Source organism: Carettochelys insculpta, chromosome 2, assembly GCF_033958435.1.
Source record: "Carettochelys insculpta isolate YL-2023 chromosome 2, ASM3395843v1, whole genome shotgun sequence".
NCBI classification, from domain to species: domain Eukaryota; kingdom Metazoa; phylum Chordata; order Testudines; family Carettochelyidae; genus Carettochelys; species Carettochelys insculpta.
Window position 1 is genome coordinate 241,581,757 of NC_134138.1, and position 21,842 is coordinate 241,603,598.

General features: G+C 45.6%; 1 protein-coding gene across 6 annotated transcripts in view; it reads right to left on the reverse strand.

Moving 5' to 3' along the window:
• Positions 1-1,543: 1,543 nt before the first annotated feature.
• NSUN6 (NOP2/Sun RNA methyltransferase 6) overlaps positions 1,544-21,842 on the reverse strand; it is a 36,928-nt gene continuing 16,629 nt past the window's right edge. For all 6 annotated transcript variants that reach the window (XM_074984838.1, XM_074984842.1, XM_074984841.1 and 3 more), the window contains 6 exons: positions 19,659-19,740; positions 17,475-17,594; positions 15,140-15,284; positions 7,185-7,333; positions 5,731-5,856; positions 1,544-2,515 (listed from right to left, as the gene is read on the reverse strand). In XM_074984838.1, coding sequence (XP_074840939.1) covers positions 2,303-2,515; positions 5,731-5,856; positions 7,185-7,333; positions 15,140-15,284; positions 17,475-17,594; positions 19,659-19,740 — 835 coding nt within the window. In that variant the 3' untranslated portion in view covers positions 1,544-2,302. The remainder of the gene's footprint in view (positions 2,516-5,730; positions 5,857-7,184; positions 7,334-15,139; positions 15,285-17,474; positions 17,595-19,658; positions 19,741-21,842) is intronic.

Below are 21,842 nucleotides of genomic sequence, written 5' to 3' on the forward strand. Positions count from 1 at the left end.
AACTCAGACCTTATAGCTCCAGATCAGCTACCAGTTAAGCCACTTGTGCAGTGGACTGCGATGTTTTGCCTTAGAGCCTTAAGCGCTGACTTCTGTCATCAGCCGTCTGTGCTATATTAGCCACCACATTAACATTCCAATGGAGATGGGGGCAGAGGAGGCAGCCTGTTATTGTGATGTCATTAAATGACGGAGTGAAGCGTATGCTTATGAGAGTTGCGGGTGGCACCAAGCTAAGGAGATGTTGCAAGCACATTGGTGGGTGGGGAAAGAGGTAAAATTCAAAATGACCTTGGAGAACTGCGCAGAAATCAAAGTACTTCATCTGAGATAGAAGATGGGGGAAAAAAAAGAGGGGTACCTTGTTTGGTAGTAGGACTGTGGAAAAGGAGCTGGGGCTAGAGTGCATCATAAATGGAATGAGCCAACATTTGCGAAAATATTTCGGCCTGTATTAACACTAACATATAGGGAAGATATGAAGGTAACAGTTCAGCACTACAGCCCAGTGGTCAGCCTTCAGCTGGAGTACTGTGTTCCATTGTGGATGCCACACTTCAGGAAAGATGTGGATATACTGGGAAGTCCAAACAAGAGCAGCCACAATAACAAAAGGCTTAGCGCATGGGGCCCCAAACTGGGGGACATGTGTTTGGAGGGCAGAGGCCATAGTGGCAGAGAGACAATGGCCCCAGCCCTTCCCTGAACTTAGCACTGGCTGTCACCTCCCATGGTGATCCCAGTCTTGACCCTCATTAAGTGCTCTGCTTCTGGTCCCATCCCCAGACCTGCCCCTAGCTACAGACCTTATACCTGTGCACCTCTGTGAGTCACAGCACTGCCTCCAACAGCATGGAGCAGAGACAAGGCGGTTAGGACATGATGCTGAAAAGTTGAGGATCACTTGTTTAGAGACTCTGACCTGTGTGGAAAGATTTAATACAACAGAGCATCCTTAGTCTTAAAACAATTGGAGGGGAGGGAAGGAGGTGGACCTGGTGACAGTCAGTCAATGCACGTTAAGGACTGTTATAAAGATGATGGTGCCAATGGTTCTCGTACCTTCCATGAATATGGAGATGTAACAATAGTTAAACATTGTAACAGGGCTTTCAAGGAGTGTTATGGAGACCCATCAGTGAAGGGTTTTAAGAGCAAGATGCCCAAACACCTGTCAGGGATGGTCGAGGTTTAACAGGTCCTGCCTCTGCACAGGGACCTGTGCTTGACGACCAAGTTCCCTTCCAGCCCTATATTTCCGTAACTGCAGCTCACGTTTCTGTATTTCTAGCATTGGATATTTCACAATCTGACACACAAAAACAGGAACATGATACGCTGTGGCATGAAAAAAAGACTGTCACCATCCCAACAGCATAGATTAGAGAGTAACTTTCACTGGGTAAAACAAAAAGGCAGCCCAGTAGCACTTTAAAGACTAACAAAATAACATATTAGGTGGTGTGCTAACAAAATAATTTATTAGTCTTTAAAGTGCTATTGGACTGCCTTTTTGTTTTGATAGAATATAGACTAACATGGTTACCTCTGTTACTGTTTCACTGGGTAAGTGATATTGGACTTTAAAAATGTCACTGGTCAACCAGTGCAACGATGATATTTCTGAACTGATCCAGGCTAATGTATGGCAAGTCTGACACTGAAGCATTGTATCTTTCATTTCTTGGAGTGAAAGGGGTAGTATAACTACATAGCTGTAAAATTCAGGCTACAAAGCCTAACTGTACTGTATGTATATAAAATGCACAGAGAATAGGGGATGTTATAATTAGTTTATACAACAGCTTTTTTTGAAATCTGACACATCACTATTTAATGATGCAGTAATTTGTAAAGTCCCCATAGAAAATTTGAATTTATATTTTTCAGTGTATTTAATCCAGTTTTTTTCTACATTATATAACATTTAAATTCCCATAAAAAAATCTGTCCTTATGTAAAACTTTACATATTAAACCAACAAGTGAAAACAGAGAACAAGCAGTAATCATAACCTGCAATACTATACACACAGTCAACAGGGAGTAATTTGCCACTGAGATACTACAAATACAAAAACTAACGGAGATTTAAAAATGAATCAACACCTCCTGCCATTGTGACTTCTTGCTCTAACACGTGGCTCTGTTCCAGGTGCACAGCTGGGAAATTTTACTGCAGCTATAGCATGTTATCAGCCTGTTGGCTTGACAACAATACACAAGAAGAAACAGTTAACAACTGGAACATTCTTAACTCAGGTTCTCCCCTGGCCCAGAGGTTATGTTATGTTGTTAAATACCTATTGACTGTTGAATTTAATAAATTTTGCAATAAAAAATCCTATGCAGTCTTTATTTGCCAGTGAGATCAGGTCTTCTTCCCTGGAACCCTGCAAAGAGTTAATATCCATTCCATGTGAAATCACACTGGATGGATCAAACCTCTGCAGCAGCTTCAGCTGATCAAGTGACAATCCAGCTCCCATCATGCCTTCTCCTCCAATACGTGGTTCCTTTTAGAATGAGAAAGTAAATAATTTTATTTACATTAGTCTGCTATTACTGTTTTGATTAATTAACACACAACAAAATATGAACTCAACAAGAAATTACGTATAAAAGTACATATGAAGTATGCGTGCATATAGTGTTATATACTAGTAGAATACTGTTAAACACTTTTAATGTATTTAATGTACAATTTCTACATGAATCAAACCCAAACAAGCTCCTGGAGATAATTCTGTTGTACACTTTCATAAGGAAAAGGAAAAAACATCTTGGTTCATGGTAATGGAGATCTATTCACACAAAACCCTCAAATATCTATGGAAACATTGTGGGAATACACCCTGTTTAATGTCAATCCCTAAATCGGAAAAATTAGACCCTAAAGACCAGTACTTCATATGCACAACACAAATGGTGACCAGTACTCCATATGCACAACAGGTACGAGAAGAAAGCATATTTAATCTTAAAGTAGCAGAAATTTAATTCCAAGTCTAAAGTAGATGGTTTGAGAATTAGGATATTTCAGCTGAGTAACAGCCTTAAGTGTTTAAAACACGGCATATTCCTGCTACCTATACATCTCCATGGGAAATGATGGCAAGTGAACATTGTTCAACTTCACGACCGAAATCCCAACAATACCGTCATCAATGGGAGTTTTGCTATTTATTTCAATGAAAATTATGTTTTATAACTTATCAGGATTTATTTTTTCCTGCACGTCAACAAAGCATTTGATCTTGGACATGGTAGGTATAACCCGAGAAATCCTAGGAACTGGATAGTAAACATATTGACAAGCAACAATGGAAATCTGGGCATGCATGAATCTTCAGCACAAGCCCCAGTTCTGCCAAATGTTGGATAGTCCAAGTTGGACCTCCCTGGCCTGGCAACCTCAGGACCTCACTGGTCCCAAACAAGGGAGTTTTCTAGACCAGGAGAAGTCAATTCTGGCCTCCCTGCCCAGCTCCCCTCCAGGACTTTGCTTCTGCCATATTCCCTGCTACTTCCACTCCTGGTCCCAGCTGCCAGCCTCTGCCACCTTGCCCCCCCTAGACTGGCTCTACTTCCAGCCCCAGCTGGGCTTCCTGGCCTTGCTGCCAGGAGCTCTGGCCAGGCTGCCATCCCTGCTTGAGTTAGCTGGCCTGGCCCTGCTGTCAGGAGAATGGCTGGGGCACTGGCACCACTACAGCTGCCCAGCCCAGGCCTTGCTACTGGGTGCCTCAGACTGGCTGCCAGACACACTCAGGCTGCTTGCCCCAGCCAGACTCGTCAGTGGCCCGCCTGGGCTGCTGGATCGCTGAGACTGTCACCACTGGCAGGACTCGCAGCCACAGGCGCCACTGCCATTCAATTCCTGGCCACTGGGGTTCTCTGGCCCAGGGACATCCATGGTTAAGCTGGACGTTGACAGACCAGAGAATCACAGTTTTTAGAGACTTAACTTGAACATCTTTTCTTTTAATGCTAAACACAGCCAGTCACGCTTGTTTTCATATCCCTATCTCAAACGCTCATTTTCACAATTTCACTTAAAAGATGCTTCAATTATTTGCTCTATGCTCATTTAAAAGTGCGCAATTACAATATCCGCATGCTAAACCAGCATCAAAATGACCTTCCCTCAGCCATGCAATCCATTAAAAGAAACAAATTAACCTCCTTAGCAACCAGCTTACATGAAAGCCTGGGAGAACAGAACTCTACGGCTGTGGCCAAGGTACCCCCTCCTTTTGGAGGGGGCATGGTAATGAGGCACTTCAACAGCTGCTAATGAGGTGCTGCTATGAATATGCAGCACCTCATTAGCATAACAGATGCCACGTGCGCTTCAAAAGTGCTGGTTTCAAAACACACGCCATCTGTGTAGCTAGGGGCTTTTCGAAATGACCCTCCTGATTTTGAAAATCCCTTCTTCCCAAAACCAAATAGGAAGAAGGGGACTTTTTGAAATCGGGGGTCGTTTCGAAAGGCCATTGGCCACATGGGCGGTGTGCGTTTCAAAACCAGTACTTTCGAAGGCCGCACAGCCGCCATTTTACTAACGAGACATTGCATATTCAAGGCAGTGCCTCGTTAGCATCTGCCAAAGTGCCCCATTACCATGCCCCATCCAGCCTGATCATAAAAATCTCTGTAAGTACTAGCATAAATAGTGAGAGAAGTATCTTATAACACCTGTATTCAATGACCGTGCTTATTTTCATACCCCTTCTATCTGCAAATATTGGCTGAGCAATGAGCTAAATGCTGTAACAGAACTATTTTAGCTGGTATGTCTGTGCTGCTGGGGATAGCTCTCATACACCTCCAGCACAATGACAATGCCCTTGACTAATGCAAGGGTGACTCTCATATACATATATAAAACATCTTTGTATTTCTTCCCCCTTCCCCCATCAGCCTCTCACATTTTCTTCAACACTTCACATGATTTTTATTGCCATTTCAATAGCATTAATGAAATCTATTTTGCGCCTCACATGAGATGTTGAAATAAAAGAACAAAAAAGTACAAATATGCATTAAGAACCAAGAGCTATAGGAAAAACATGACTGACTGGTGTACAGATACATGGATTTACTGCAATACGCTGATGAGAGTAGGAGTGTAAACCCATTTAAGCTCGCTTCAGTGAAGTGCAATTATATGTGCTCTGATTTAATATGCAAATCCCCACGTGTTCGATATCCAAACCACCTCTCCTGCTACCCAACCTGAAATTCGCTAGTTGTTATCATGTTGCAGTAACACACATCTAAGCTGCCAACCAAAAAACTTTTCCTTGGTCAACACAATATTGTCACTCATGGGTTACACAACTTTCCTTAAGTACTTTTAATTGCAAATTCATTTCTAACTAACTATCTAGGGATATTACATACCAAGAGTTTCAGTATTTGCTGTGGTGTGGTTAGATATTGCTCAGAAGAACACGATGAAATAAATTTAAATCCACTAAGTAGCAAAGAATACTTTAAGTGTAATGGTATAGCTATTACAGTATAGCTATTACTGTAATGACACAGATCAAACAGATGTGGGGAAAAAGAAGTCCATACACTGTTCAGATTTGCAGCACATTCGTCGTTTATTCATTGTTTCCAGAGTAGCATTCTACAGCAGAATTCTTTGGCTTATCACTTAAAATCCCAATGCTAAAACTTGCATATAGAGTTGCATGTAGTACACCGAAACCATTCCTCCTACCTGTGACTGAAGCTGGAGGTAGGGAAAAGTTTCCAGGGCCCAGGCGACTTGCTCCTCATTTTCAGATAGTGTAATTGTACATGTACTGTACACCAGTACGCCCCCTGGCTTCAGCAATTTCACTGCCTACAAAGAGACCAGTTAGGCCTGCACAGCGTGAACATCTTAAATTCAGGAACTGGCAGTCCTGTGGCATCTTAAAGACTACCAAATTTATGATGCATCTGACCAAGTGGGTTCCACACCATGAAAACTCACGCCCAAATAAATTTGTTCATCTTTAAGGTGCCATAGGACTCCTCATTGGTTTTTGCTAACACGGCAACCCTCTGAAACTTAAATGCACAATTACTCTGACCAATACAGCGGCATATAAGTTTTCTTAACGGTTAACTGATGGTTTGTATATTGATTTGGAACCATTACAGTACAGTAGATAAATGTAACACATATTTGTGCCAGAATCCGTCTGTCCAGGACTCAGGCATTCTGCTAAATGTATAGACATTTTGTCCCTTTTAAGGGACGCAATAAAAGATCTGGCATTTCCAAGTTCATTTCTACCAATTAGATAACCTTTCCTGCCCTATTAGCATTAGGACTTGTGCTGCTCCCTTGGATGAGGGAAGTGACCTCTCCCCATCCAGATCTATAAACCAGCCCCCTGGAGTAGGTTGGATTTGTTTTCATCAGCTGAGGCCAAATGTGAACATAGAGTTTTCTAATCAATGACTGACAATTGATGTTATTCCCATGTATTATGAAATTATAAGCATTAGTACTATGTCTCCTGTTGAGACCAGAGGAACAAAGGGATTAGAAAAGACAATGTAGTTTCCTATTACATAACTGTACTTTAGTTACATCATTTGAAAGACACATTTCAGAAAATTCACATATGTACAGATGTGCTTAGGATGATCGTTGCACTGCACCCAACCGTACTCCCTCCCCCTATTACTCTGCCTCACACTCCTCTGGCCCTTGCTCTGCCTCACGTTTCCCTACCTGCAGCTGCCCCAGGCAGACACCTCTCTCCACCTCAGCCCATGTGGGTTTCACTGTCCCTCTCTGTAGAACAGTCACACATCCTTCTCTGGCACGTCCAAGTGGCAGGAGGTGGGACAAACACCAACCACAACTCAGCGGGCTGTCCATGTCCAGCACACGCAGATGAAACCCCCCTGGCTCCCTGGGGTTTTAATACGCATGCGCTGGACATGGACAGCCCCAGCAGCCAGGATTGGTGTTTGTCCTGCCCCCTGCTGTTCATGTGCCACAGAGAAAGGTGTGTGATTGAGATGTCTTACTGGTATCTAGTCGTGGGCTGCAAAAAAAATTCGTTATGCATGCAGCCCCGTGGCCTTGAGTTTGACATGGCTGACCTATGCAATCCTTAACCGTAAAGCTATTTATGTGCAGTTTTATTTAGCTGCTTAATGATTCATACATACCGTGGTGAAAAGCTTGCGTTGCAATGGCTGATAAGATGTCACTTCTTTTAGAGTCCAGGAATAGGCCATATTTGGTCTCTGTCCCATCCCGCTACAAGGAACATCAAGAAGAATTCGATCAAATGATTCTGCTGAGAACGGAGGGCCTTCTGCAAAGGGCAATTACAATTTTTAAGAACAGCAGATAAATCTGTTAGTTGATTACACACAGCCTTTTTTTCTCTTCTTGAAACTCCACCCACAAGTAACAGCAAGCTGTCACTGAACGACTGACATGAAGTGCTTGTGCTCTGTATACTGTGTCTGCAGAAGTGGCCCAGTCTACCAGGAAAGAGCAGCACTGCTAGTAATGACAGGGTAAATTTCATTCCTGAGAAGGAAATGTTTTACTTACCACTGTCTTTACAACATTGGGCACTTAAACAATTTGAGATCAATTTAGGCTTTAGCATTTCTCAAGCCTATTTTAATGTACTGAAAGTACTATATTAAAAAAATGCCAACAAAAACAGGACTTGGGTTATAGGCTCTGGAATGTTACACAAGCTGGCTCCAAAAATTACAGTGAAATACTATTTGGAGTTGCTTGACAACTTGTTGCAACGCTCTATCCTGACTCTGTCTCTTCTCCTGAACCATGCTGGGCTTTACAACTCAAGACGTTCTTACAGCACCAGGAGTAGAGTGACTCCTCAGCTCAGGACCTCATAGGCAAGAAGCATACATCTGGGAGTAGATAAAGAGAAAAGAAGTTGTCTTTACTAATGCCTCCCAAAAATTCAATTTAGATCATAATTGAAAACAAGATGTTAGCTTCAACTTACACTACCTGCATCTGACAAAGTGGGTCTTTGCCCACGAAAGCTTATGCTCATACATTTCTGTTAGTCTTCAAGGTGCCACAGGACCCCTCGTTGCTTTTGCAGATCCAGACTAACATGGCTGCCCCTCTGATACTTCATCTTACAGTAACCCAGTCACATGCCAGCACCCCAAAAACACTCTGTTTTACAGCTGTTGTGCAAAAGAGGCTGTGGACTGGAATACGGAGCACTTTGTGAGACTTATGTGCAGAGGTGTGTTGTAAAGCCTGCACAGATTTTACCTGTACTATGGACTGGCTTTTGGTACTGCTGGTGCACAAAGAAAGGTTACTCACTGTAGTAACGGTGGTTCTTCGAGATGTGTCCCCGTGGGTGCTCCACATTAGGTGTCGGGCTCGCCCGGCGCCGCAGATCGGATCTTCCAAGCAGTTTCTGCCGGACCGCGCATGCGCCGGTGCGCGCCGCTCCCCCGCGCGCTCCCGGCCATGTGCGCGATCCGGTCCCCGCCAGTTCCTTGACCAACCGCCTCGGATGCTCCTGCAAAACACTAAACAGAGATCCGGAGCGGGGAGGATGGGCGGGTAGTGGAGCACCCACGGGGACACATCTCGAAGAACCACCGTTACTACGGTGAGTAACCTTTCTTTCTTCTTCGAGTGTCCCCGTGGGTGCTCCACATTAGGTGACTACCCAGCAGTAACCCAAGATAGGAGGTGGGTAATTGGATTATGTGCAGCTTGTCCCCGAGAGGACCGCTGTCGAGAGACGGGTATCCTCTTGGAATACCCTGTGAAGGGTGTAATGTTTGGCGAAGGTGTCACAGGATGACCAGGTCGCCACTCTGCAAATGTCTTTTAGCGCAACGCCCTTGAAAACAAGGCTGTTGATGCTGCCACCGCCCTAGTGGAATGAGCCCTGGGCGTGGCCAGTAAAGGAGTCTTTTTGAGTTCGTAGCACATTTTTATGCAAGATACGATGTGCTTAGAGATTCTCTGCGAAGAGAGACATTCTCCTTTTGATTTGGGAGCGATAGAGACTAGGAGCCTATCCGTTCTCCGGAAGGACTTGGTCCTGTCCATATAGATAGGTAGCGCCTCCTCACGTCCAGGAGGTGTAGGCGCGCCTCCTTGTTAGAGTTATGAGGCTTTGGATAAACAAGGGTAAACAATAGGTTCGTTAGTATGAAACTCAGAAAGAAACTTTAGGAACAAGGGCTGGATGCAGCCGTATGGTTACCGCCTCCTTGGAAAAACAGCGCAGGGTGGCGTTGCCGTAACTGCCTCAAGCTCGCTCATCTTGCGAGCTGACGTGATTGAGAGAAGAAAGGTCGTCTTCATCATAAGGAGGCGGAGGGAAACCGTGGCCAAAGGCTCGAACGGTGGTCCCCTTTTCGCATTAAGCACCAGGTCCAAGTTCCACGGAGGTGGAAGCAGTTTCTGAGGGGGGTATAGGCTTACCAGCCCTTTGAAGAACCTGGTAACCATGGGATGGGCGAACAACGTGTGCCCTTCCTCTTCGTGTCTGAACGCCAAAATGGCGGCCAGGTGGACCTGAAACGAGGATAGCGAGAGTCCTCCTCTCTTGAGGTCCAGTAAATACTCTAATATCACAGCCATAGGCACCGAAAGGGGGCTAGCTGTTTGGTAGAACACCATGCCGTAAAGCGAGTCCATTTCTGCTTGTAGGTCTTCCTGGTGGAAGTCCTCCTGCTACTTTCTAGGACTTGCTGCACTTCCTCCGTACATGTGCTCTCTAGGGAGCTGAGCCATGGATTAACCACGTTTGTAGTCGCAGGCCTTGGGGGTGCGGATGCACTATGGACCCCTGGGCTTGCGTGAGCAGATCCAGCGCCACCGGAGGGGACATCGGTGGCCGGTCCAACATGCGCAGGAGTAGGGGGAACCATTGCTGTCGATCCCACGTTGGGACTATCGGGATCATTCAGGTTCCTTCCCTCCTGGCTTTGTGCAACACTTTGTGGATGAGCACTGTGGGAGGGAAAGCGTAAAGCAGGGGGCCCCTCCATGAGATCGCGAAGGCGTCCCTCAGGGGCACCCGTCCAAGTCCTGCCCTGGAGCAGAATCGTGGGCACTTCTTGTTGTGCTAAGTAGCAAACAGGTCTATCTGGGGAAAACCCCATGCGTGGAAAAATCGGTTGCAGCAGATCGGGACGGATCTGCCACTCGTGCGTGAGTGCGAAACGCCTGCTCAGCTGGTCTGCCTTCACATTGCGAGCGCCTGGTAAGTACGAGGCTTTCAAGGTTATATTGTTGGCGATGCAGCAGTTCCACAACCGGACTGCTTCTACACATAAGGCACGGGACCGAGCTCCTCCTTGCCGATTTATATAAAACATGGTGGAGGTATCGTCTGTACTGATCCCGACTACCTTGCCTTTCATTTGGTCTCGAAAGTGTCTGCAGGCGTTGAACACTGCTCTGAGCTCCAGTATATTTGTGTGCAGTGACTGCTCCATGGAGGACCACAGCCCTTGCGTCACCTCTTCGCCCATGCGTGCTCCCCACCCTATGAGGGAGGCATCTGTAGTAAGAAAAACCAATACGTGTGGTTGGTGGAAGGGTACCCTTGTTAGCAGGTTCCCGGGGTTTACCCACCATTGCAGGTATTTGCGCACCTCTGTTGTGGGCGACGCCATCCTGTGAACAGTGTGTGCTTCCGGTTTGTATACGCTCGCCAGCCAATGCTGCATGCTGCGCATGTGTAACCTGGCGTTCTGTTCTACGAAACGTCGCTGCTGCCATGTGGCCCAGCGGCTGTAAGCACGTCAGAACCGGCACCATAGGGCTGAAGGTGAAGCCTTGCGCGAGGGAGCCGATGGCCCGAAAGCGAGTCTCTGGTAGATACGCCCTCGCTGTAATAGAATTTATGCGTGCCCCTACGAACTCTATGTCCTGTGTGGGGTCTATCTTTGATTTTGTCAGATTGATAAGCAGGCCGAGCGAAGAGAACGTGCCTGCTGTGACACATATTATGCGTAGTACCTCCTCCTTCGAGGCCCCTTTGAGTAGGCAGTCATCCAGATACTGGAATATAAATACCCCCTGTCTGTGCAGGTAGGCTGACACCACTGCCAAGGTCTTGGTGAAGACTCTGGGGGCTGAGGAGAGCCCAAACGGTAGGACCTTGTAAGTCGAGGGCTGCGAACCAATCTCCATCGTCTAGTGCCGTAAGGATGGAGGCGTTTGTGATCATCCGAAAGCGTTGCTTGCGCAGGTATCGGTGAGGCCTCGAAAAATCTAAGATGGACCTCCCCGTGAGGAAGTACCTTGAGTAGAACCCTCTCCCTTGCAGTTGCTCCGGCACTCTTTCCACTGCCCCTACAAGCATGAGATGGTCTACCTCCTGCTTGAGCCTCGCTACATGGGAGGCCTCCTGGAGGTGGGGCCCCGGGTGGAGGTCATGGCGGTGGGAGCAACTGGGAGGGGATGGCGTACCCCGTGGCTATGATCTCCAGCACCCATTTGTCTGTGGTGATCCTTTGCCACTGGTTATAAAATGGTCGGATGATGGCCTTGAGCACTGGTTTCGTGCCCTCTGGAAGCGAGTCCATGAGGGAGGTTAACCTAATGTGGTTGTCGAAATTATGGTTCGCTAGATGCGCTGCGTAATTTGCCATTGGCAACAGTAGCGTGGAGGAGGAGTAGACCTTTCTGCCCAACAGCTCTAGCTTTTTGGCATGTTTGTTCGTTCCCCCACATTGCGACGACTCCACCACCAAAGAATTTGGTTGTGGGTGGCTGAACAGGAACTCCATGCCCTTCGTCGGCACGAAGTATTTTTTTTTTTTTTTTTTTCCGCTCTCTTGTGGACAGGCGGAATAGTCGCAGGAGTCTGCCATATCATAGTGGCAGACTCCAAGATTGCGTCATTAGCGGTATTGCTATTTTGGAGGAGGCCGGAGGTCTCAGATTTTTGAGGAGCTTATGGTGTTGCTCTTGCACCTTTGCTGTTTGGATGCCTTGCGTGAAGGCCACCCTCGTAAAACAGCTCTTGGAACTGTTTGAGATTGTCCGGAGGATGGACGTCCCCCGGGGCCGTAGCCTCATCCGGGGAGGAGAGCGAGGAACCGCTGGGGTACGTCTCCCTGGACCCTTCCGGTTCCCGCTGATGATGGTACACCCTCTCACTAGAGGTTTGCGAGGAAAAATCTCGGGGTTCCATAACCAGTCCCCCCTGAGATGCTTAAGTCTCTGTCCCCGGTCGCAATTGCCCTCGGGGGTACGAGATCGTTTGTAGGGATTTTTCCCTAGTAGATTGCCGATGGTGTCTATGCCCTGCGTGGTCCCAGCCAGGGTGAGGCTGGTTGCAGAAATGGAGAAGGGGGCTCCGGGTAGGCTGGGGGGGGACCCCTGCCTTCTAGTTGGAGTCTGCAACATAGCAGAGGGCTGTGAGAAAGCAACTCCACAGCCCTGTGCGGAGAGGGGCTGCAATGCCTCCTCTTGTGTGCAGTCTTCCCCCTCCCTTGAGGAGGTAACTCCGCCCCTGACATACAGGGGATCCCGGCCCCGTCCGCACCGAGCTCGGCACACTCGAAGGCGGTGCCGCATGTGCGGTGTCCTTCGGTGCCGGCAGGCTGCGTGCCTGCGCGCTCTGCACCGCCGGTTTTCCGGGGGTCGGTGGTACCGGCGCTTGTTTAGCCGCCGCCCTGCCTGCGCTGCGGGGCGGCTGGCTGATTATCGGAGGCCGAGCCGCTTGCACATGGCTCTCCGTGCCGCCGCCGATCAGCTGTTGCTGCGGCTGGGGGCTGCTCGCTCCTCCCGTCCCGCTCGCTGTTGCTGCCGGCAGGGATCGGGCTGGGGGGCATACAGGGGATTCCGGCGTCCGCACCGAGCTCGGCACGCTCAAGGGCGGTGCCGCACGTGCAGTGTCCTCCAGCGCCGGCAGGCTGCGTGCCTGCGCGCTCTGCACCGCCGGTTCCCCGGGGGTCGGTGCCGCTGCCCGCGGTGCCGCCGGTACCAGCGCTTGTTTAGCCGCCACCCTGCCTGCGGTGCGGGGCGGCTGGCTGATTATCGGAGACTGAGCCGCTTCCACGTGGCTCTCCGTGCCGCCGCTGATCAGCTGTTGCTGCGGCTGGGGGCTGCCCGCTCCTCCCGTCCCGCTCGCTGTTGCTGCCGGCAGGGATCGGGCTGGGGAGCATACAGGGGATTCCGGCCCTGTCGGCACCGAGCTCGGCACGCTCGAGGGCGGTGCCGCATGTGCGGTGTCCTCCGGTGCCGGCAGGCTGCATGCCTGCGCGCTCTGCACCGCCGGTTCCCCGGGGGTCGGTGCCGCTGCCTGCGGTGCCGCCGGTACCAGCGCTTGTTTAGCCGCCGCCCTGCCTGCGGTGCGGGGTGGCTGGCTGAGTATCGGAGGCTGAGCCGTTTCCACGTGGCTCTCCGTGCCGCCGCCGATCAGCTGTTGCTGCGGCTGGGGGCTGCTTGCTCCTCCCGTCCCGCTCGCTGTTGCTGCCGGCAGGGATCGGGCTGGAGATACTTTCCTCCGTTTCTGCGCTGATGGAGTGAGGGAGGCAGCTTTCCTTTTAAGGGCCCCGGAGGGTCCCTCCTGCTGCGGCCGCTCCGGCGCTTCTGGCTGGAGGGCCTTATCAAGAAGCAGCATTTTTATCCTCATCTCCCTGTCCCTCCGTGCTCTGGTTGTTAATTTAGCGCAGAAGGCGCATTTCTGTGCCACATGGGACTCCCCCACGCACCTTATGCATAGACTGTGCCCATCGGACACTGGCATCGCCTCTCGGCAGGACTCACTTTTTTTTTTTTTTTTTTTTTAAAGCCTGAAGAGGACATTGTTGGTGAGTCTTTGAGTTTTTAAGTGGGTACTTAGCACCTTCTTTGTGCCGTTTTCCCCATCCGATGGCCTGCCTCAGCAGGAGGGCTGATGGCCCTAGCTCCTGGCCTCCGGCGCTTGTTACTGGGACTGGCTGAGCTGTCCCGCTCGTAGCTTGTTCGTTGTTGTTTGTTTGTTTTTTTTTTTTTTACAAAATAACAACCGGCTAACTCGTAGTAGCCTAAGTGCCTGAAAAAAACTTTAAAGAAAAACAGATAAAGTCGTTGAATACGCTACTTGGCCTTAGCCTAGTTGGATTCCGTCTGCAGCCGACGGCGGTTAAGAGGAACTGGCGGGGACCGGATCGCGCACATGGCCGGGAGCGCGCGGGGGAGCGGCGCGCACCGGCGCATGCGCGGTCCGGCAGAAACTGCTTGGAAGATCCGATCTGCGGCGCCGGGCGAGCCCGACACCTAATGTGGAGCACCCACGGGGACACTCGAAGAAGAAGCACTAAATACTACCTACTATAACATGCACATATATTGGTTAAAAAAAATTGACCTTGGAAAGCACTCTGACTGTAAGGTATGGGACACTATCAAGCACTGCCCCACATGTAGAAGGTGCATGAATTTTGCCAATAAACTTATAATTTTGACAGCTACTGACCTCGCTGAATTACCAGGGAAAGGGAATTAACCAGTCCCTTTTGAAAAAGATGCTGTTTAATTAGCATAGCAAATGAAAAAGAATGAAAAAGACAAAAATATACAACTTAAAAATTTCCATCCTGGGAACAGAACCATAATACAGCACTTCAGAAAATTAAATGAACTGACCTAAAATAAAAGTAATGATCTATGCTTCTAAAGCAGTTTCTGTCTGTCTTTCCTAAGCAGCTCCACAAACATTAACAAACTGAGCTTCATTGTACTACTAGGAAATAAATATTAACATGCCCATAATGCAAATGAGAATTCAGAGGCACACAGAAGCCAAGTGATCTGCCAGTCACTGATGAGATGGAGCTGACAAACACCAAGCAATTTAGACTGTGGAGTTAAATACTATCATGCTTTAGAGGCAGTCTCGCTCTGATATTATCTGGAGTAGGAAGGAATGCCTCCTTAAGCACATTAGATGGCAATAAGGATAGTTCTTGAGTTTTACATGTGCAGAGTTGAGAAACCAATAATTGCAGAAGGGTAACAAGTGGAAGAACACTGACATACCCTGGGGATGTGCCAATGCTTCAAGGACTTTGGATACTGAAACGGGCTTAACAGCAATAGCAAAATCAATAATTTTATTCTAAAAAACCATCAAAATTCAAGTCATTTACTTTACCTTGTCCATCCTCTCTTTTCCCAATGGCAAGTGCCTTAGTTCCATCATAGCAAAATGCCTTAATACAATTCAGCTGCCACAAAGCTGCATTCTGCTTGATTGTTTTGACTTTGTTAGCTATCTTGTCCATGGCTATCACTTCACCCTGAAAAAGTGAAGTGTGCATCAAAAAGTAGTGGTTAAATAAGTAGCTACAGCAACACCTGTTAACTTTTATTTATACTCAAATTCATATCATGCATTTTTTTCCCACTTTAAAAACAAATTACAGTTCTCATCAGAATCTTTGTTTTGTGGCTTTGGATAAATAGGATGAAAAATGCAATTATAACTTAGATGAACATTTTTTCTGTTTTCAGATGATCTCTACAACTGGCTAAAATTTTAACTGAATAGTTCAGTCAAAATGGGGAGGGGGGGAAAAATCAGTAATATTTTCATATTTATCAACCAGCTTTAATTAATAATTTTAAGAGACTCCCTCTCCAAAAGTGGCTGTATTATCTGATCTGCTAACAATATAATCATATAATATACTGATGTTATAATGCTAAAGTAATGTCACGAACACACATCACAATATTTCACTAAAAACATTTTGAAAATGTAAATTACTTAATAAATACAACATATGGCAAAATGCACTTTACAGGCAGAAACATTAAGAAGCCTTATTTTATACTTGTTTGGGAAGTATATAACAACTACTTCCAGTTCAACAACCGCATTCTTGTGTAGTTTGAGGTTGGTAGAGTCTTTGGATGGAATTACAGTTAATCACAATAAGGGCAAATCTACACTAAGCAGAAGGTCGAATTAAGGTACACAATTCCAGCTACATTGCAGCTGTAGCAGAAGTACCTTAATTCGGGCTTCTGGGCCATGTCCAGTAAGGGTGGTTGACAGGAGTATTTATTCCCATCATCTTCTCTTAATCCTAACAAGGGACAAGAGTATCGATGCCAATGCAGGCACCCAGTATGTTTGATCTGGTACATCCCTACTAGATACGCTAAATCCAATCCCGGAAGATCAACCATGGCAGGGTCAATCTTCCCTGTAGGAAAGACGTACCCATTACCCTCTGAAGAACATGATTTTCCTTGTAAATCAAACATATGTAATGTCTAAAAGTTGCAGATTCACCACCAAGTTATGAAACTGCAAGCATGTGCAAATACTATAGATAGAAATAAATCAATGATGTAATGAAGAATTTCGATATAGCAGTCTCCATTCAACACTGTAGCTTTTCTCTTGTAAATGGTTCTACCTTCTGAATGCCTAATGCACATTTGCAATGTCCCATGCTGAAGAGTTAGTATCACACTGATTATTTCAAGCAGATGATCATATACAGCAAAATGTAGGGCTATTTTTAAGTACATACACACACACACAACCACTGAAAAGTCCTAATGCAAATATAGGGATAACTACAGTAATGTATTCTGTTGCAAACTGAGATCTCTCATACAATTCCATTCCAGTCAAAAATGACAATTTAGCTTTTATACTTAGGGATTCTTTTTTTTTTTTGGGGGGGGGGAGTTTATCTTCATTTATTACGGTGTTTACATTTAGCAACAAACTTCTGAGTTTTATTCAAATATCCAAAATCAATTTTTGAGGGCTTTATGCACTCATATGTACACAGAGTAAAAGGCAGTTACTATGAGTAATTCACAATGAACGTGCATACTGAAAGCACTTGCTAAGAGAGCCAAGTGATCCCAATGACCATCATGAGAGATAAGAAATAGCACAAGGGCAGCTGGGACCTTTATACCAATGCACAACAGCAGAGTTATCAAGTCACCCAAAAAGATACCACTGAAGGAAAAATTTTCAATGACTGTGGAAATACTGACTGTGGAAACACTCCAAGAACAATGAGCATGCTTAAATATAGTAACATTTCAAAATGCATCACACATTAAAACTCAGTAAGGATCTTCACTGCATGTACACCTGTATAGATCAGTAATGCTTCCCATGTATTCTCATCTTCAAGGCTCTTGTACATTCTTCACCACTACCCTATGTATTATTAATGCCTTTGCTAAATAAAGATTAGAACAGTTTTTAAAAAATACTTTGGTCACAAATAGCCACTAAAATCAGATCAGATTGCGGCAAATAAGGTTCTATTTGTAACAAGTGACTATAAGACCTATATTTATTTCATAATTCTGCCATGCTGCCAAGCAAGCAGCACGTTCATATATTTTCTGTTATCTGTGGACAGCACTACATAAGTGAAGGGAGCCATAGTAGTAAAATGCAGATCAAGCCTTCCTCATTAAGACAAAAAATGCTCAGTGATTTTTCTTACCTGGTCATGCATTAATGTTGCAAGATGGGTTGTTTTTCCCCCAGGTGCAGCACACATGTCCAGAATTCTCTCTCCTGGCTGAGGGTTTAAAACATGGCTTACAACTGCAGAGGGCAAGTTCTACCATAAAAAAAGAAAGTTGAATTAATGTTTTAAAACAGTCTTATTTCTGATATAACAAATCTCTCTCAAACAGTGAAGACACTTATATTTTTGCTGCTCTACCTTACAGAGCCTCAAAAATTTCAATTTAAATGCTTTATATTAAGCACATACCTATCTTACACTTTACACCTGTGGTCACTTTCCTCTTAAACTTAAGCATTAAAAGTTGGAATGTTGGGCATTTCCTGGCAATTCATGACTGTGTATAAGGAAACTATAAAGCAAAATAAAACAGGCTAATACTATGACTGACATGGAGCTGGTTACTGACCTGCTTATTAGGATGTTTATTGTATGTATCTGTTTAGCTTAATGGTAAGCTCTAAAGAAAGCAAATAGGAAGCAGAATAATAGCTCAAAACAAAACATTTCTGCAAACACTTGAGGGTTGGTATAGCATAATGGCAGTGTCATCAGCTCTGGAGTCTGCCTCAGTCTCCTTCAGAGAGACTCTTAACCTGGTTCTGAGAATCTGAAGCCCACGAGCTAACAAAAATAAAGAAACTCTGGCTGGATAAAAAGTTACTCAAGACTGTGTCCATCTGATAAAGTGGGTCTTTGCCCATGAAAGCTTATGTTCCAATAAATCCGTTAGTCTATAAAAGCACCATAGGACTTCTTGTTGCTTTTGTAGATACAGACTAACAACACAGCTGCAGCTCTGATACATGTTAACACTACAGCATATGGTAGCATAACCCAAGGGGTAAAAATAAAGGAAACATGGTCCATCGTGAGCCATATGATTTTCTTTTCAATTAGAGCCATTAAGTAGGATGGAAATTTCTGAAGAAATTTCTGCTAAAACCCTCTATTCGAATCCTAAAGTTTGGAGTAGGCCTTAAGTCAGGCTATGTCTATACAGCAGTGGTATTCCAAAACAAGATATTCCAGAGGAGTTATTCTGGAATAGTTTATTTCAAAATAACACTGCTACACACAAAATGCATTTCGAAATAGCACATTGCTATTGTATTACTTCCATGGGAACTAGATCTAGTTGAGCTCTTGGTCTAATTACATTCCATACGCTGACAAACAGAAGTGAGAATTACTACTTACCTACACCAGTATTTGCTCCCCATATTAAACAAAAACCAAACCACCAACAACAAATAAAAGACTCCATAATACTGGTGAGCTAACTGCCTCAAACGAATAGGTTGTTTAAAAACAAAAACCAGATTAAAAAAAGTCTTCCCCAATGATTAAAAGCTGCAGAAGTATATTTAATCTGTAGCACTAAAAGGACAATATTTTTAATTTAAATATTTTTGATGGTAAGAATTATGTATGAAAAGAACAAAAAGAGGTCCCACTGAAACTAAAAACAGGAAATTAAGGCTGGAACACAGTCCTTAAACCTCCTGCACTATGACTAGAAATTCTCACAAACGTGAGACACACACTTTAGAACTTCTGGAATAAGGTACACTGTCACGAATTACAGATGGAATACAGTGCTTCCCTCTTCCTCTCCACCCTAGATTTCCCATGCTTGGTTTGAAGCAGACTTTTTTTTCAAAGTCCAAATCAAGTGGTGGGTTTGTTTTTAACTAAAGGTAGGCTCCTGACTGAATAGTTGGCATGACAATAATAGAACCGTATGTGGTAACAGACTCAGATTCCAAACTAACCACTAGTGCTTGTGTAGATTCCAGGAGAAAGTGAAAGCAGTGCTTGGAAGATGTAAAGTCTATATATACAAATTGTAATGTGTCTCTTTGAAGTCACACACAATCAGTTTCCATATGTCTAAAATAGATACCTGTGTTTTATTCTATTGCAGAGCAAGATGGGCAAGACAGTACTTTTTTTTAAATCAATTACCGTTGGCTCAAGAGTTAAGATTTCAAGCTTGCACAGAGCTCTTCCTTAGGTCTATATCTATACCCAACTTAAGAGATGTATTGTGTGCTATGGAAGCACTTTGAAAATGGAAACTCTTTAGAATGCTAATGATCCATTTGAAGGATATTGTACTGAAAATTGTGCAGCCCTATGTAATAATGCACTTACTTGCAAAAACAAATAACTGGAGAGCACATCAGCCAATGAAGGACAAAGGTAGACTGGGTCTGTCATTCTTACACCGATTCCTCTGAAACACAAGACACTCATTAAATCTGATTCCACTAAATCAGGGGTTCTCAAAAGTTATTGTACTGCAACCCCCTTGTAAAAACAAATTACTTCACGACCCCAGGATAGGAGACTGAAATCTGAGCTCACCAAACCCCCATGCCCCAACCTGGGGGCAGGGAGGGAAGCAGAAGCTCAATACCTTTAATCCCAGGCAGATGGCCTACAACCTGAATCCTGGTGCTGAAGCCCTTGGGCTTTGATTTAAGCCAGGGGTAGGTAAACGCAGGCCCCCCAGTGTGGCTTGCCTAGATCTGGACCCTGAGGTTTGGGATTCCCCTCCCCAGCATCTTGCCTGCCAATGGGGTATGGAGCCCCAAGCCTCGTGGGCTGGAGCCCAGGCAAACTGAGGCCAGAGCCAGCCCACAGGCTCTGCTGGGAGGAAACAACTCCAAGTGGTGCTCCTGTTGCCGCTCTCTCCCATTCCCCCCAGCCTGGGAAGAGGGGCAGGACACATCACCAGTGCTGCCTGGAGACTTTATCCTGCTGCTGTGATTGGCCAGAATGCCCCTGCTGGAGGCCTTATGGTCCTGGCCATGCCCCACCCCTGAAAAGGGCAGTAGAGAGCTCCTCTGATCTGTCAGTGAGGAGCCAGCGGACTAGTTTCAGAAGAGCTGCTGGGCCAGAACAAGAGCAGTTCCTTCTCAGAACTGGAGGAGAGCAGATAGTGTGCTAGGCTGGCTACTGGGACTCCACCAAGAAAAGAACCTGAGGCACAGGTGCTGGAAATAGGGATGTGGGAGCCATAGAGAATTGGTCCAGGGAATTGTGGCAACAGCACAGTTCTTTGAAGGGACATTGCAACAGCTGTTACCTACATGGTCCTTCAGCTGGGATCCACATTAGAGGGTGGACTCAGGTTGCCTGCAACCCTAATTAGCCACAGGGGGAGGAGTGGCCAGAACCCTGAGGAATCCTGAGGACAGGAAATGAGGGGGAAGGAAAAACTGAACTACAGTGACTCAGCTGAAGAGCGGGGGCCAGAAGCCAAAGACACTGCCTCCAGGGAAGGAGAATTGGGGCACCCCTTTATTCCAGAGCAGGGACAAACATGGAATAACATTACCAAGACATTGAGAAAATGCCTATTGGACTTCTACCCTGTAAAGGAGTTGCTTTATTTAACACACAGTGTTTGAATCAGCTGGAGAGCAGGCAAATATGTTCAGCTGGGGGCATTTGTGAGAGGCAAGTGCATCCATTAAACACCTATTCAAGTACTTATCTATCTTCACAGTTTGAAATTTTTCCGTAATATCTACCCCTAAATCTCCCCTGCTGCAGATTAAGCTATACCTCTGGCTGTACCATCAATGGTCACAGAAAACATCTGATTTCAATCTTTTTTATTACACTCCTTAAGGTATCTGAAGACTTAGCTCCACCCCATACCTCCCACCACCATCAGACTTCTTTTCTTAAGACTACACATATCCAGTTTTCTAAACCTCTGATCATTTGTTTTTTTTTTCTTTACTCCTTCCAATTCATTCATGCTGGATATAATACGCCAGCTGAGGCCTTACCAGAACCAAATAGAGAAGCACAATTAACTTCTGTGTCTTAAGCCTGTTAAATACACCCCAAAATTATATTAGCCTCTTTTACAATTGCTTCATTTTGTTGGTTCATTATTCAATCTGTTATCTATTATGTCCCTCAGATTATCCTTCTCAGAAGTATGACCACCTAAAAACTACTCCCCAATTTGTAGTTATTCATTTTTCTCCTTCTGAAGTGTAGTACTTTGCACTTTTCTTTACTGAATTTCATCTTGTTGATTTTCAGACCAGTTTTCCCATTTGTGCTGATCACTCTGAATTCTAATTCTGTCCCCCCAAAGTACTATCAACCCATCACAGCTACAAATTTTATAAGCACACTCTCCACTCCAAGCCATTAATACTGACTAGTATCAGGCCCAGGACAGACTCCTGTGTGATCTCTAGCTATTTACTTTCAGTTTGACAGTGAGCCTTTGACAATTATTCTTTGAGTACAGTTTTTTTCCAACCAGTTGTATACACACTTTATACTAACTTCATCTGGGCCACCTTCTCT